Here is a 14,005-nt window from a genome sequence, read left to right as displayed (position 1 = left end):
GCTTTGTGATTGTTCTCTGAGGAGTCAATGCTTCCGAAATACTTGCTGGTGTGACCTGTGTCGCTACTGCCTTTAAAAGACAGAGGTGACGTGTCAAAACCTTTAACGCTGAGTTCGCCCTCGTGTGACGTGCTCGTGTAAGTTTAGGGAGCCAAGAGTCGTTTGGGTAACACGCGCTCATGTTGGTGGGGTTCCCTATCTCTTCCCAGTTCCTGAATTACCTGGATAACTAACACGGGGGTGTGAGCTAGCACCATGGCGGTGTCTGTCCTGGGGGGCCCCGTCTCAGCCGTGGTGCACCCCTTCCCCGTGCTCCCGCCTCCTCACTGAGCCAGGCCACAGAGAAACCAGTCTGGTTTTGAAAGCGGGGTGGCGGGCCCCGAATGTGTTCCGGTCAGGGCAGCCCCCGGGGAGAGGCCAGCGGATGCAGGGACACGGCAGCTCCCTGCAGAGGTAGGGTCTGTGACAGCGGGTACCAGTCACACCTGCGCCATCGGCAGGTCAAGCACACGGCCCCCTGCAAAGCTCCCGAGGGGACCGGCACAGCAGGTGAACCTGGGCAGGCCATGATGCCACATGGTAGCGGGCAGGTGAGTGCGAGAATTCTGCCTGGAGCCGGGGGCGGGACAAGTGCCTGCCTGTCTGCACTGCCTTGGGCTCCGAGTGCCAGCTAGACATCTGTCGGGCCTGGTCTGTACCTGGTGCTGGGCCCTGAGCACATGTGGCCTGTGGCGCTTGTGGAGCTGGGTCCCCGGAGCGCGGGAGAAGTCGAGGACGCCCAGGTGCCTCACGTGAGAATCTTCCCAACGCACCAGAATCCCAGCAGCCTGAAACGCGCCCGCTCCCCCGGGACTCAGGTGCTCCCATCGCCAGCATACCTGTCCCACTTCTGGACACGTCACAGCCCAGAGAGCTGGAGCCCAGGGAGTCAGAGGTGGCGGAGGCCCCGCTTCTGGACAGGGCGGACCCTGCGGCCGAGCAGAGGTCCTCGCGCAGCAGGAGGTCAAACAGGTCGCTGGACGTGGAGAGGGCATCACTGTTCTGGGCATCTGAGGGCTCGTCACGCTTCAGGGACAGGAGAAGACACAGTTAGGGCAGTCAGGACAGAGACAGGACACAGCTCCCCAAAGCAGGGGGCAGGGGAGAGCTGCAGGGTGGCTGTCTGCACAAGGCTGCTTGGGGACAGGGTTGAGCGTGGCCTCCCAGCTCACTGGCCCTTCCCGTGCATGCAGAATGAGCGGCTCCGTGGGTGCTAGCTCCACAGCAAATGTCTTCATGGTGGCCCACAAACGCCATCCAATGAAACTTAGTTTGGGAGTGTCACACCCAGAACGGCAGTTCTTGGGGCCCTGCGGGGAAGCCTATGCCTGCTCCTCTCCACAGGGACACGGAAGCTGGAAGACGCCTCTCAGCACCCCAAAGCTGCCCTGGTGGTGGCGGGTTCTGGCTTGTCCTGGGAGCGCTCAGACTCTCTGAACCTCGGAGCCTGGACTGTAGGCCCAGGACCCCGAAACCAGGTCAGGAGGGTGGCAGGCGTGGGGGGCTGATGAGGCTCCACCCCCTCTCCCAGAGCAAAGGGTCGGAGCCCCCGCCTCAGCTCCCGCCTCTGCACAGCTGAGCTGAGCTTGGGCAGAACATGGAGCGTTTCATGGGGAGGTCTCAGGCTTGGGCGGGGGACCGGCTGGCACTGGTCTCAGCTCTCCCTTTCACCCCCTCCTTGCTGGCGGGCACCTAGGCCACCATCGCTCCCAGGGAGCCTGAGCTCTGGCATTTGACCTGACTTGCTTTATCCTCGAAGTTTCCATCTAAGATTTCGAGGCCCGCGACAGGTCATCTATGCTGACCATCGGACAATCGAGGTGTCTTTCTTCGCTCAGATCCCGAGACAGAAACGTCCCCCTAATCTACTCTTTCAGGGTGGCATCGCCGGAAGTGTTCGTTTTGGGCCCAGGTATTCAGGGCAAACCATAATGCTCGGGAGAAACCGCAGGCGTGCGGAATGCCCGCGTCTGAGCGAGGACGGGCGCCCGGCACCGCCCGCCTCGGGGAGGGCGTCGCGACGTGCTTACGGTTGGCGGTGCCGTCGGCTGCCAGTCCCAGGAGGCGCCTGTCGCCCCTGCGGCCCCCGCAGCCGGGGTGCAGCCCTCGGGGGCCTCTTCCAGCTGCAGCAGGTTGAGCTGCAGGGGTGAGCTGCCGCGGGACTGGAACAGGGGCGGGGACGCCCGGCCCGTGGGCCCGGTGGCCGACAGGGGGGTGGCCGGGGTGGCCACACGTGACACTGGTGGCCCACGCTCTGCCCGAGGACAAGCGCAGGGCTGCTTGGGGGGCGAAGTCCGGCCAGGGAGCTGGGGCTGCGAGGCGGGGGTCTGGGACGCGAAGTTCGGCTGGCCGGGGAAGAAGGCTTGGGGCAGGCTGGGGGTCACTGGGGCGAAGGGGTAGCTGGGTAACACCAACGCCATGACTGGAGCCAAGGGGGCAGCGAACGGCGCGGGCTGCACTGCGAACTCATGCTGGGCGTCCATGGGCACAGTGGGCACTGTGAAGCCGGCGTGGGGAGCCATGGGTGCCGCCCCCACGGCCCCTGGAGCTGGCACGATGCCCGGGGCTGGGAACCCTGGCAGTGGGTACGCTGGCACGGGGCCGGGGAAGGGCACTGCGGGGCAGCTGGACTGGGAGGTGTCCGATGCTGACCAGGCTGTGGCGTTCAGGCCCACCAGCGGGGGCCGGTGGGGCACGGGCCCCCCAGACCCGGTGCTCCCAGAGGAGTCTCGAGGCTTGGCCCGTTTAGACTTCAATTTCCTGTTCTTCCCGGTTTTCTTCCAAGATGAATCTAATCCCGTGGTATTTCTTAGTCCAGGAGCAGCTACAATAATGGAAAAACAAAGAGTTAAAATGTAAAAATTTACCTCATCCTTATGTCAATTCTCAAACACTGAAGAATCTCGGAAACTTGAAGGCGCCTCCTAGTGACGGGCCATGTTCCCAGATGCCAGCACAGTCGGGTCCACCATACGGTTTTTCTGATCCTCAGTGGGGTGAGAAGAATCAGGGCAACACGTTAGTTTCCATGAAACTACTCAGCCGGTTTGCAGGACGGCCCTCGACTGCGAGATCACACCCCTCGCTTCTTCCGACGGCAAAAAGCCTTCTCTTTCATGAAATAACAGTGAATGGTGGTGGTAAGTGGTATTAAGAAGGTTACATTTATAAAAAAAAAAAAAAAAATTTTAAAGTGGCAACTCCACGCTGTTCCCCAGTATCGGTTTGTGAAGTCTCACGGCATCTAAGTTTGTTTTTCGATCTTATGCGCTTTACCACTACTGCTCCTTAAAAAGAGCTGTTTCTTGTGCCCCCACCCAGTAGAGCCCGAGATCCCGCCCAAGCGAGAGTGGGGGGCGGGGGGCACTTGCCGTCCCAGCCGGACTCCTCCCCTCCAGTGACAGTGCTGAGATGAGGCCTTCAGGAGGCTGGAGGGACTCGTGTGTCCCCCCGCCGCCCCGGGCGCGGGCCAGTGCTACAGGCGCGGTGGGGTGGGGTGGGGTGGGCAGGGACGCCGCCAGGAACCTCGGCTTTTCCTCTCACGGAGGCCGGGGGGCTCCGCGGCTCTGCTGCGCGTGAAGGCACGTGGTGCCGTGCGAGGCGAGCCGCTCGCTGTGTGGGGGCCGTGTGATCTGTCCCTCCGGTGGGCGTTCTCCCCATGGGGGCTTGGTCCCCGGGGGGGTAGCGCCCAAAGCCCCGGGCTCCTGGGGTGTGCCGCCTTGCGGTCTGGGCAGGGCCGCCGCCGGCAGCCGTGCAGACCGTGCCCTGCTCAAACTGCGGGGGCAAAGGGGCGAGGAAGAGCTGGGACCGCAGCCAGCCGGCCCGCCGGGGGCGTCTGCAGGGTGGGAGCGGGCGCTCGTGTTTCATGTCCACACAGGCTCCCTGCAGCCTGGGAGGAAGGCGGAAAGGAGAGGGCAGAGAACAGAATCCCTGCAGAGGGCGACAGCCGCTTTCACGTCAGACGCTCGCTGCGCTGCGTCTGCCCCACGCTCGCCCCAGGCCCAGGGGAGCTGGCTCCTGTGCGCTGTGTCTCCTGGGCCTGCCAGCTCTGACCCCGGGTCAGGCCCCAGGAGCCCAGGAAGAGGTGGCATCTCCAGGCAGCCCAGGCCCGTCCCTGGGGCCCGGGAAGGTGGAGGGGAGTCGGGAGCCAGGCTCCTGGACCAGAAAAGGGGTGAAGAAGCTAGTCCACGCTCCTGCATCCCTGCCCTCAGACCGTGGTGCCTCTCGGCCTAACGTGCAGCTTCGTGAACCCACAGGCTTCATCTGGCTCCGGAGGCTGCGGCCCGGCCCTGAGCCAGCCTGGCCAGGAGGGGAGACGGGTGCCACCCCTCCCGCCGTACAGCCCGCTGCTCTCCTCCCCAGGAGCCCGACGCCACACGCCCACCAGCACGGTGCTCATTCTCTTTGGGTGAGTTAGCTTGTGGCCCGCCTGGTCCTCTAAGGGTCCCATCTGGGTGGACGGGTGGGGTGAAGTGCCCCGCCCTTCACAGTCACCCAGGCAGCCCTGCAGCTACCCGCCCTGTGTTCGGGGGGTGGGGGGGCAGGGCTAGCCTGGGACTGTCACTGCTGTTACGGCACTGCTCTCTTGGGAACACAAGATGACATCCTTGACGGGGTTCCACCGAAGCAGACTGCATCACCGGTAAAGTCACGATGCACGTGTCCCGAACTGGGGACGTGTCACCCTGCACAAGCAGCCCTGGATGCGGCACCATCAGGGGCGTTTTAGGAACCCACGTCCGGTCCAGGCGCCACCACTTACTTCTCTCGGCCGCCTGCCCCTTGGACCGCTCTTGGAGGTAGTAGTGGCAGCGACTCTGGAGAACGCTGAGCTTCCTGGTTTCCTTGAACTTCAGCAGGAAGCTCTGCTCCTCCTTCTGGGTGTGGGCGGCCAGCACCTCCTTGGTGAGGCCCAGCCTCTGGAAGGGCTCCTGGTCCTGGCCGAGGCCGCAGTCCAGGGACTCGGGCCCACTGGCAGGGTCTCCCACGGTCTCTGGAACAGAAGACGCAGCCTGTCCTGGGCAAGGGCCCCCGTGCTGAAAGCCACTGACGGGTGTCTGTGAGGCAGGCGACCGCTCACACTGCGTGCCCACGCCCCAGTGCAGGACCGAGCCTGCGGCACACCCGTGTGGCCTTCTGAGGACGCTCACAGGCCAAGGCCCTCGGCACCCACAGACAGCCCACTACCGGGGCTCCTCAGACTGAAGTTGGGGAGCCGCGGGGTCCCAGCTTCTAATGGGCAGGCTGCTGCCAGGCTGTGTTTAGCTTTTAGTGCACAGCAGGCGAAAGCGGGCGTGCAGACGCCCACCTCCTGGCTTAGGACCACGCACAGCAACGCAGCCGGGGCCATGTGGAGCTGCGGGTGCGGATGGGGCAGGCCAGGTGGGCGCAGTGCCATCCTGGAGGGGCGTCTGGAGAAGGACGCAGCGACGCCGGCCTTGGCTGGACGGCTGCGCAGGCCTGTCCTGGCTCCCTCCTGCCCTCGAACTGGAAGCCGGGGGCCCCACAGAGGGGCGAGCGAGGCCGGCAGGGCAGGCGTGGGGAGACTCTAGGGCCTTCTGGTCAGTCCCGGAGACCAGGGCTCAGCACCACCAGGCCCGTCCTTATTGACGCCTATGCAGACGACTGCCAGCAGGGGGCAGCAGGACGCAGTGACCCCACGCTGCACAGGCGTGGCCGTGCCCCGCCCCCTCACGCTTCATGCACCCAGATTTCCTGGACCACCCCCTTATTGGGCAGTGGTAGGGTACTTCTGCATTTGCATAAACTTAAAAGACATTTTGAGATGACAGTCGAAGCTTCTAATTTTGATTGTTAAAATCAGGTTGCTCTCGACGTTACGCAGAGCCGCAGCATACCTAGCTCGGGCTGCGGCTTCTTGTCACCCACGTGCACGATGGTGCTGCTGTAGCTGCACTGGCTGGTGAGGGACACCACGCTCTCCGCCTTGCCCGGCAGCGTCAGTGACGGCAAGCGTGCACTGACGTCCGCGTGCCTGTTTATTCCAGAGGGTGCAGCTGCCTCTTTAGAAGAGAAAATGGAACGCGTTAAAAACGAACTGTTCGGATGAGAAACGCCACCGTCCAGATGCGTCCAACACCCAGGTGACTGCACACATTCTGGCAGACGACAAGCTGTCCTCAGGTTTTAGTCAGAGGGGACAGGCGGAGCACGGGAAATTCCGAAAGGGCAGCGACTCAACCCTTACATCCTGGGTCCTCTGGGCGGGGACTCGGGGTCGTGGGCGGGGCGGCCAGCAGGGGACTGGGGTCATGGGCCTCTGCATGGTGGGGAGGGGCCGCCTAGGCAGCCAGGTGAGCGCTGGCCAGCGGCTGGCTTCCCCTTCCTGCGGCAGGGCACAGATTGTCCAGCACAGCGTGCCGTCCAACCGTGTGCCGATGCTGGCCACGGCCACCGGTGACGCTCAGGTTTGAGTGGCCTGAGATTTCATGTGGCTTGAGCTGACATCCAGACCCCGCGGGAACGGGCTGCCCAGGAACGACAACCTGACGGGCCCTGGGCCCCCAGCAGCCCCGAGGGGCCCTTCTGAGAGTCTGGAAGCGCCTCTACCTCCAGCTTGTGAGAAGGTCGCTGACGTTTGAGCTACTCTGGTCCTTTCAAAAGCAGCCTACACTCACACACTGTGTTCCCAGAGATGCTCAGAGTTCGGGGTGGGGGGGGAAGCGGGGAACTCTGGGCCGTCCGGTGACGCCTGAGCCCACCATGCGGATCTATGCACGTTGTTACACATTTAGTCGCCAGACGCGGTACCTGTGGGAGGTGGCCCGGGGCTGCCTGTGGCCTTCCGCTTGTCGCTGGTCTTCTGTGTGGGGACATTTGTGGGGAACTCACACTTCCTCTTCAGGGTGGTGGCCTCACTGCAGCTCTCCAGATACCTGCGAGGAAGGTCACAAAGGCTTCAAGAAACGGAGCCCGGAGAGCAGGTGACCACCGAGAGGGAGGCCAGAGGTGCCCGCACCTGATGACGCCGTCTAGGCAGCTGATCTGCTGGTAGGAGCCGGCCGGCTGGTTCTTGCAAGCCAGCTCCTCGGGAAAGGTGGCCTTGGGTGGGCTGGCACCTGAGCTGTCCTCCATGGCCTGGACGGCTGTCACTTGAGCAGGGGAACCACTTTGCATTTCTGAGAGAATGACAAAATTGTTCTTTCAGTTAATGCTTGTTTTCTCCAAAGAGTGCACTTTATATTTGCACGTCTGCCTAAAGCTAAGGCTAGTGATCGGGACACGCTTCTCGGACACTGATATTCTGGCGTGAGCTGCTACGCCATCCGCCCTCGGCAGAGGGAGCCTAGAGGATGCCGTTGACGGGGCCTGGGGCTGTCCCCAGGGTCCAAGGCTCAGCAGTGAGAGAGGTCAGTCCTCATTGAACTCCTGGGACCTTGGGGCGCTTTGCGGTCAATCAGCACTCCTGCCTCGGAGGGCCGCTCTTTCCAAACACGACCCCCCTGGCGGTACTAACGACCACTGCTGCGTGGCCTGCCGGGAACACGTCTGCTCCTGCCCTCACCAACTGTGGCACACGCTGTCCCCCGGGAGGTCCTCGAGGGCAGAGCCGGGTCCTGCTCACAGTGTGTCCCCAGCAGCCCCACGGGTGTAGCTCGTGGCGCACCCGCAAAGGCAAAGTGCACGTCTGTGCGTCTCGAAGGCCAAGGGTCCCGGCCAAGCGGAGATGTGGCGGCCGGAGGTAAGCTCGGGCCCAGCGTTCCCCACGGGATGCTTCCTGCAGGAGGCGAGGCCTGAGCACTAAGGACGGGTGCGTGCCCAGTGGGGGAGAGATGGGGGTGTGTGCATGTGCGAGCATGAGGGTGCGGGAGCGAGCTGTGGGGTGGGCAGACAGAACACCCCCATGCCGGTGGGACCCCACGTGAGCTGTTTCCACTTCAGACAGGGCGGGGCTGGAGTGCCTGCGGCGAGTGTGCGTGCGTGTGTGCGTGCTCACGCGTGCTCACGCGTGCTCACGCGTGGCCCTATGGCCACTCTGTAGGGGGTGAACAGGCCCAGAGGGCGCCAGGGTCTGCGTGTCAAGTGAGTGAACAGAGCTCAGGGCGCGTGGGGAAGAGGCGAGGTGCCCGCCAGCTGAGTCACTGGCGCCCGTGGGAGCGGCTAGCCCTGGACGGGGCGGGGTCTGGACGCACTAAAAGGCAAATTCCCTGCGCCCTGCAGCGCCAACGGAAGCCCGTCCCCCCTTCCCAGGCTGGTTTCTCTAAGGAAATGGCGAGTTATTTTTTTACCTGTAGAAGATTTTTTCTTCTGTTCTCCAGATTCATCCGAATAATGATTTTTGTTTTTGACCTTGTTAGCATTTTTAGGAATTTCCTTGAAAAAAAACAAACGAACACATTGTTCACCCCTGGAGACGTCAGCCCCCAGGGTGAGGATGAGAAGGGCCAGAGTAACCCTGGGGGAGAAGGAAGTTCTGACGGAGACCCCGAGAGGCAGAGCTGGGGAGCTCGGCCTTGCCGATGCGAGATCGGAAAAGGGGTGGCATGTTGCATCGCGTTCCTCCTACAGCTCAGCCTTCCCTTTTGCTCGATTTGCCTGCTTTAAGTAATTTTCATCCAAAACTTTAACTGCAGTTTTCAGCTGCCTCAATTCTTATGTGCAGGCAGTCCCGTGAACGGTTCGGAGAGCAGCCAGAGGCGGCTGAGACTGGCAAGGCTCTGGACGCCAGCACGGGGGCTCTGAGCAGGCTTTGTGACTCCCGTGCGCACCACGGACGGGGCTCGGGGGCTGGGGCACCTACGGCTCTCCTGCGGCGGGCGTCCTCGTGGCCGTTGCTGTCACTGGAGGAGGTCTGGCTCATGAGGTGTTCGTGGGACCCGTTGCTCCCCAGGCTCCCGTAGCCGCTGGAGCCACTGTGGGGGACGGGCTGGGGGAGAACAGACAGGAGGACTAGGTACAGGGCTGGGGCCGTGGCACACAGGCGGTGGCAGCCCAGGAGGAGGTGGTGCTCTGTGGAAACTTGGTCAGGCTGCAGCAGGCTCGCAGCCGCCACCCGGACCCCAGCCCTGGGGAGACCCCCACCCCCCTCACACTGCGCGGCCACCTCGGGTCTGCTGAGGGGCGCTAGAAACTCAGCACGACACGTCAGGTTCACCGCAGTCCGGCGGCTGAGAAGCGGAAAGCGGCTCAGCCTGGGGTTCGCGGGCTCTCACTCATTTTCCTTGAGCCCTGTGACCCCGAGGACGGGGGCCGGCGCCCTCAAATGCCCCTTGGTGCATGCACAGCACCCTGGACCGAAGTGCCCCTTGTCCACATGTGAGAGGCCACACGTGGGGTCAGCTGAGTTGGGGCGCAGGGGCCTGGACTCATCCTTCAGCTGCTAGCCCAGGGCTGCAGCTCAGAGACAGACACCCCAAAAGCGCAAGACTGGGGCTGCCCCAAACTGGGCGAGCTGCAGGTGTGCCCAGTGGTCTGGGCCCAGCACAGACTTCACCCAAACCAGGGAGACCAGGCCCCAGTGCAGGGCGAGGCAGGGCGAGGCAGGCAGAGGAACTGCGGCCCCAGGCCTTGGAGCAGCACAGGCCGCTTCCAGGGGGCGGACGGCGTGAGGCGGAGCAGTCACCTGCAGCAGCAGCCGGTGGATCTGCTCCGTGAGCTCTTGAACGCCAGGGTGCAGGGCCTTCTCCTCCAGGCACGGCTGAGCGGAGAACACGTCCTCATTCAAAGGGCCCCTGCAGGTTCGCACGAGTGTTAGTCGGGGCGCCCTGTTGCATGCCCCTGTGGGCCCCGCTTCTTCCCTGCAGCCTCCTAGGGTGCCACCGGCCTGCTCACCACCCCCTCCTCCACTCACCGCTCTGCCTGAACCTGGGGCAGGGGCCAGGGCACCACAGCTAGGTGGTGGCAGGCACGCCGTCTGCTGGGGGAGGCGAGGCCCTGAGCCGCCGGGGCCTTGGGAATACTCACACCCTGACTCTGTGTCGCCCGATGATGAAGGAGATCTTCCTGCTCCAGGGGTTGACGAAGCTGGACCAGCTGGTGTCCAGCGTGACGTACTCCCCGTTGCGGGCGCGGAACCGCAGGGGCGAGTAGTCGAAAGGCTGGCCGCCGGACTGCACGACTGAGAGAGAGCGAGAGCCGGTGAGCGCGGGCGCGGACGCACCGAGCGCGCAGTCAGAGAGGACGGGCGAGAGCCCTCGCGTCCCCAGCTACTTGGAGACTTAAGAGCTGCCGAGCCCTGTCCCAAGCGCCTGCGTTCAGTCTTCCGATCTGTTTTAAATCGCAACACGGGGTTGTGTCTGGCGCTATGATGACGTGTGTCAGGACTCACAGCTCTGCTGGCTTTGGTTGGTCTCCAAACGTCACCTGCGTCTGCGAGGCCTGGGCTTGGGGGCACATGTGCTGTCTGCCACCCCGGCCTTGTCCCTACGTCCCCCACCACAGCTGACCCTGTCTGCCCTCCTCCCGCCGCCCAGGAAGCCAGTAAGAACGCGACGGCCTCGGCCGCAGAGGACCCACTGAGTGCTGGGACGGTCAGGGGTGGGGCACCCGCCACGGCCTCGGGAGCCGACCCCACCGGTCTTTGCTGGCGTGGGTCAGGAGGAGCCTGGGCACGCCCCAGCTTTGGTCAGAGCCTCGGGATCGGCCAGAGGGGACCTACTCTTTCTGTGGATGGCGAGCATCAGGGGCCTGTCGCTGGGGTGAAGCTGCAGGAGCACGGACGTCTCGATCAGGTCCTGAGGCAGGTAGCCCAGGAGGGGGACCGCCCTGCAAGACAAGTACGCACGGCGTCACCGCTGCCGCCGACACCCAGGCAGCCCCACGCCTGCATCTGGGGGCGCACTCCAGAATGCAGCCTCCGAAAAGGGTACCAGGCCATGGCCAAAACCATCCACTCGTGGGGAAGAGACTGATCTCACACTCCCCAAGGGTCGAAGTCTGGGGATTGGGCCGAGAGAGACGGTCGGTCTTGAGCTGATGAACTGGCAAGAGCGCGGAGCGCCCCACGGGCCTGCGGCACGAGCACCAGGCCCTGCGAGGCCCGCCCCGGCTACGGGCTGCGTCTCATTTCATCTAAGAATGAATTGCCAACGTGTTTACGTTTTTCTTAAGATCATTTTCTTTTTTTTGTGTTGTTCGTAAGTTTGGCCAGAGGTGGCCTGGCGTGGACGTTTTTGTTAAACACATTTTGCCCGGACCTGGAACCCCCGTCTGTTGCCTCTTTTCCAGCTGAAGGTTTTCCTTCAACTATTACTTTGGCCCCTGTGTTGAGTCCCTTTTATTGTGGCTTCCCTGGGTGTCGCCATTACTGGCTGGGAATCGGTCCTCTGTGCCTACTGGTCTCAGGAGCAGTTTGTTTTCCAAGAGAATGTTTTCTGCCAAACTTCTGCAGAGTCCTGTCTGCTTCTGCGGGGTCCTGCGCCCCTGTCACGTCCAGCCCCATCGTGTCCAGTGCCCTCTGACGTGCCCGTCCCCTCTGCCGCCCAGCTGCTCCCCGTCTTCCAAGCTGTGTCTCAGTCTTCCGCTGAGGCCAACATCTTGTGGCATGACACAGATGTTGCCCAGCGCTGGCTCACGTGCAAGGACATGGCCCTGGGCGTCTGAGCGCAGCCCCCGTGCCCATGTGCGGGGCGGTGCCGTGCGGGGCGGTGCCGTGCGGGATGTCCCGTCCCGTGCGCCCAGCGTCGCTCTCTGACCCCTCCTCCTGCAGGCACGCCCTCTCCTTCGTGTTTGCCTCAGCCCAGTATGTACAGAATGTTCCTGGCGCCCTCCCAGCTCAAGGCCTGGCCGGGAGGAGGAGCGGGGGAGGGGGAGAGGCCTCTCCAAGGGAGGCTGTGCAGACTGAGGCCCTTGACCCGCACCTGCCCTCAATCCTCCACACCCTCCCCCGACCCTCCCCCCGACCTCCCCGTACAGGTGAGCCTGCCCTGGGTGGAAGCAGGCAGAAGTTCTCAGACTGCTGCTAGGGGCAAAATGACGAGAGTGCGGGGTGCTGCCTCACTAACGCAGCTCCCAGGCCCCACCCTCTGGGACCCTGGCCTGGCAGGGCTGGCTGGGACCCTGAGATGTCCCTCCCCAAGCCCAGCCTGTCTCCCATTCTGAGTGGCCTGGGGCTGGGGGCTGCCTGAGAGAACTTCCCCAGGAGCCCTGTGGCCTGCACCCAGGGCTGGACACCTGGCGTCCCGGGCCAGGGGTGGAGAGGACCTGACCCTCGACAGCGTCTGTGGAGGTGACCATGGCCTGCTTCAGAAAGCCCAGCACACTGGTGCTTCTCAGTCTACTCCCCGTGTGCCCTGAGCAAGCTTCTCCGACCACCACCCGCGGCCTGGGACGCCTTCCGTCCTCGGGCGTCTGTGCAGGAGCTGGGGCGGGCGCACTGGCCCAGGCCCAGCGCCACCAGCCCGGGCCTCTCTCAGCCTGGTGTCCCGCCAGCTGCTGCAGCCCAAGTGGGACACCGGGAAGGGGCGCTGAGGGCAGCGTGGGGCTGGCAGTGCCCTCTGCTGGGATCTGCCAACGGGGTCTCTGGCCTCAACCCCACGCTGTCCCCAGTCGTACCGTTCTCTACTCATGCGTCCAATTTCTGAAACGCCTTTAAACAAGGTGAGGAAGACAGACTCAGTCAGAACGGTTACCAGCTCCCCAGGATGCCCCAGGCACACAGTGCTCGCGGCTCAGGAGGCTTCCATAACCGCGTCACTGCCCGAAGGTCATCACGCACATGGTCTGCCGTCACACCCGGCGCAGGCTAGCTCCAGCTCAGCTGCGTTCACGTCACAGGCATGAGCCCGTGTCGCGCTGCACTGAGTCGTGGGGTAACTAGCTCGGCGGTGACACCGCGAGGATGCGGCGCCGGCTCCGAGACGAGCGAGTGCCAGGCGGCGGGGCTGGTGCGTGGGGCTTACCTTTCGTCCACGTCCTGGAACAGGCAGTTTGGTGTATGTGTGGTCGTGAAAATTCTCTTTTCGGGAGGAATTCTAGGGGCTGAAATAGAATTTTGCACGTTTGAGATTCTGAGAGATACACTTAATGCAGTTATATCACAAGCAGCACAGAACCCCACGTGGCTTCGGAGTGATGGAAGCCGAAGAAATGTTAAAGGAGGCTCCAACAGCTGCCCGTCGCCGGGGGGCCGAGCGGACCCCGTGGCTGAGGGCCGCCAGCCAGCTTCTCAATTTCCGTGTGGGCCAGTTTTAGCCTAGAAAGCTAGGAATTCCACATTCACAGAACCAAACTCCTGCTGGAAGGCATCGTCGTGATTTTTAATATCCCACGAGATGAGTTGCACGAATGCTTCTTAACCTTTTTCCCGTTTGCCCTGAGAGCACTTGCGGGCGGCATGGGCAGCTGCAGCCTTCACCCCGAGATCACTCGCGGATGACGGCCCCACCCTCACCCCAAAGTCTGCCACAAAATATCTCACTTTTATTATTATTTTCGCATCGCTCTAGCATATCGATAGTCTTAGGAAACAAATGACATCATCCTGTTTACATCGTTCTGATTTTAGGAGTGGTGTTTCCATTTATAAAACACAGTAATTCTGGATTGCTGAAAACGTCAAATCCTAGAAAATGTAGCGTTCCTACGCATGGTGTTACATGCCACTGGCAGCCGGCTGCACGTTTTTTTTTCTAAAAGGGAAAAGGGTTTAAAATGAGTTAAGTGCTTGGATTCAAACTTGTCAGCAAATGTCACTGTACTGAGACTTCAGGGTTTCTAGGGTGGACGAAGGTAATTTGCATAAAGGAAATCATTTGGAAGAGAATGTCCCATATGCAGGAACCTATCGACTATTTGAAAGAAAGCCACATACTTAAAACATTTCTACTGTTTAAAAAAAGCGTCTTTAAAAAAACCCGCTGTCATTTGCCACTGAGAGACCATGAACATGGTTAAACGTGGGCTAGAGGACCCCAGGCCAGCGGCTCAGACGGTGTGGCCTTCAGCGCATTCCCAAAGTCGTGAGATTTGCTGAGTCCTCCTGGTGAGGACCGTGGTTCCTGGCCAG

General features: G+C 62.4%; 1 protein-coding gene across 1 annotated transcript in view; it reads right to left on the bottom strand.

Annotated features, from left to right (window-relative positions):
• PER2 (period circadian regulator 2) overlaps positions 1 to 14,005 on the bottom strand; it is a 28,986-nt gene that overhangs the window by 6,266 nt on the left and 8,715 nt on the right. Inside the window, exons 6-20 of the mRNA XM_023522928.1 lie at positions 13,619 to 13,628; positions 13,418 to 13,457; positions 12,900 to 12,978; positions 10,658 to 10,764; positions 9,964 to 10,117; positions 9,623 to 9,731; positions 8,801 to 8,926; positions 8,289 to 8,373; positions 7,019 to 7,178; positions 6,811 to 6,935; positions 5,898 to 6,062; positions 4,802 to 5,032; positions 2,070 to 2,863; positions 879 to 1,065; positions 3 to 70 (exon numbers count right to left, since the gene is read on the bottom strand). Of these exons, the coding sequence (XP_023378696.1) occupies positions 3 to 70; positions 879 to 1,065; positions 2,070 to 2,863; positions 4,802 to 5,032; positions 5,898 to 6,062; positions 6,811 to 6,935; positions 7,019 to 7,178; positions 8,289 to 8,373; positions 8,801 to 8,926; positions 9,623 to 9,731; positions 9,964 to 10,117; positions 10,658 to 10,764; positions 12,900 to 12,978; positions 13,418 to 13,457; positions 13,619 to 13,628 (2,440 nt within the window). The remainder of the gene's footprint in view (positions 1 to 2; positions 71 to 878; positions 1,066 to 2,069; positions 2,864 to 4,801; positions 5,033 to 5,897; positions 6,063 to 6,810; positions 6,936 to 7,018; positions 7,179 to 8,288; positions 8,374 to 8,800; positions 8,927 to 9,622; positions 9,732 to 9,963; positions 10,118 to 10,657; positions 10,765 to 12,899; positions 12,979 to 13,417; positions 13,458 to 13,618; positions 13,629 to 14,005) is intronic.

Source organism: Pteropus vampyrus, unplaced genomic scaffold (genome assembly GCF_000151845.1).
Source record: "Pteropus vampyrus isolate Shadow unplaced genomic scaffold, Pvam_2.0 Scaffold364, whole genome shotgun sequence".
Classification (NCBI taxonomy): domain Eukaryota; kingdom Metazoa; phylum Chordata; class Mammalia; order Chiroptera; family Pteropodidae; genus Pteropus; species Pteropus vampyrus.
The sequence above is the reverse complement of the archived record's forward strand: the minus strand, read 5'-3'. Positions and strand labels throughout refer to the sequence as shown.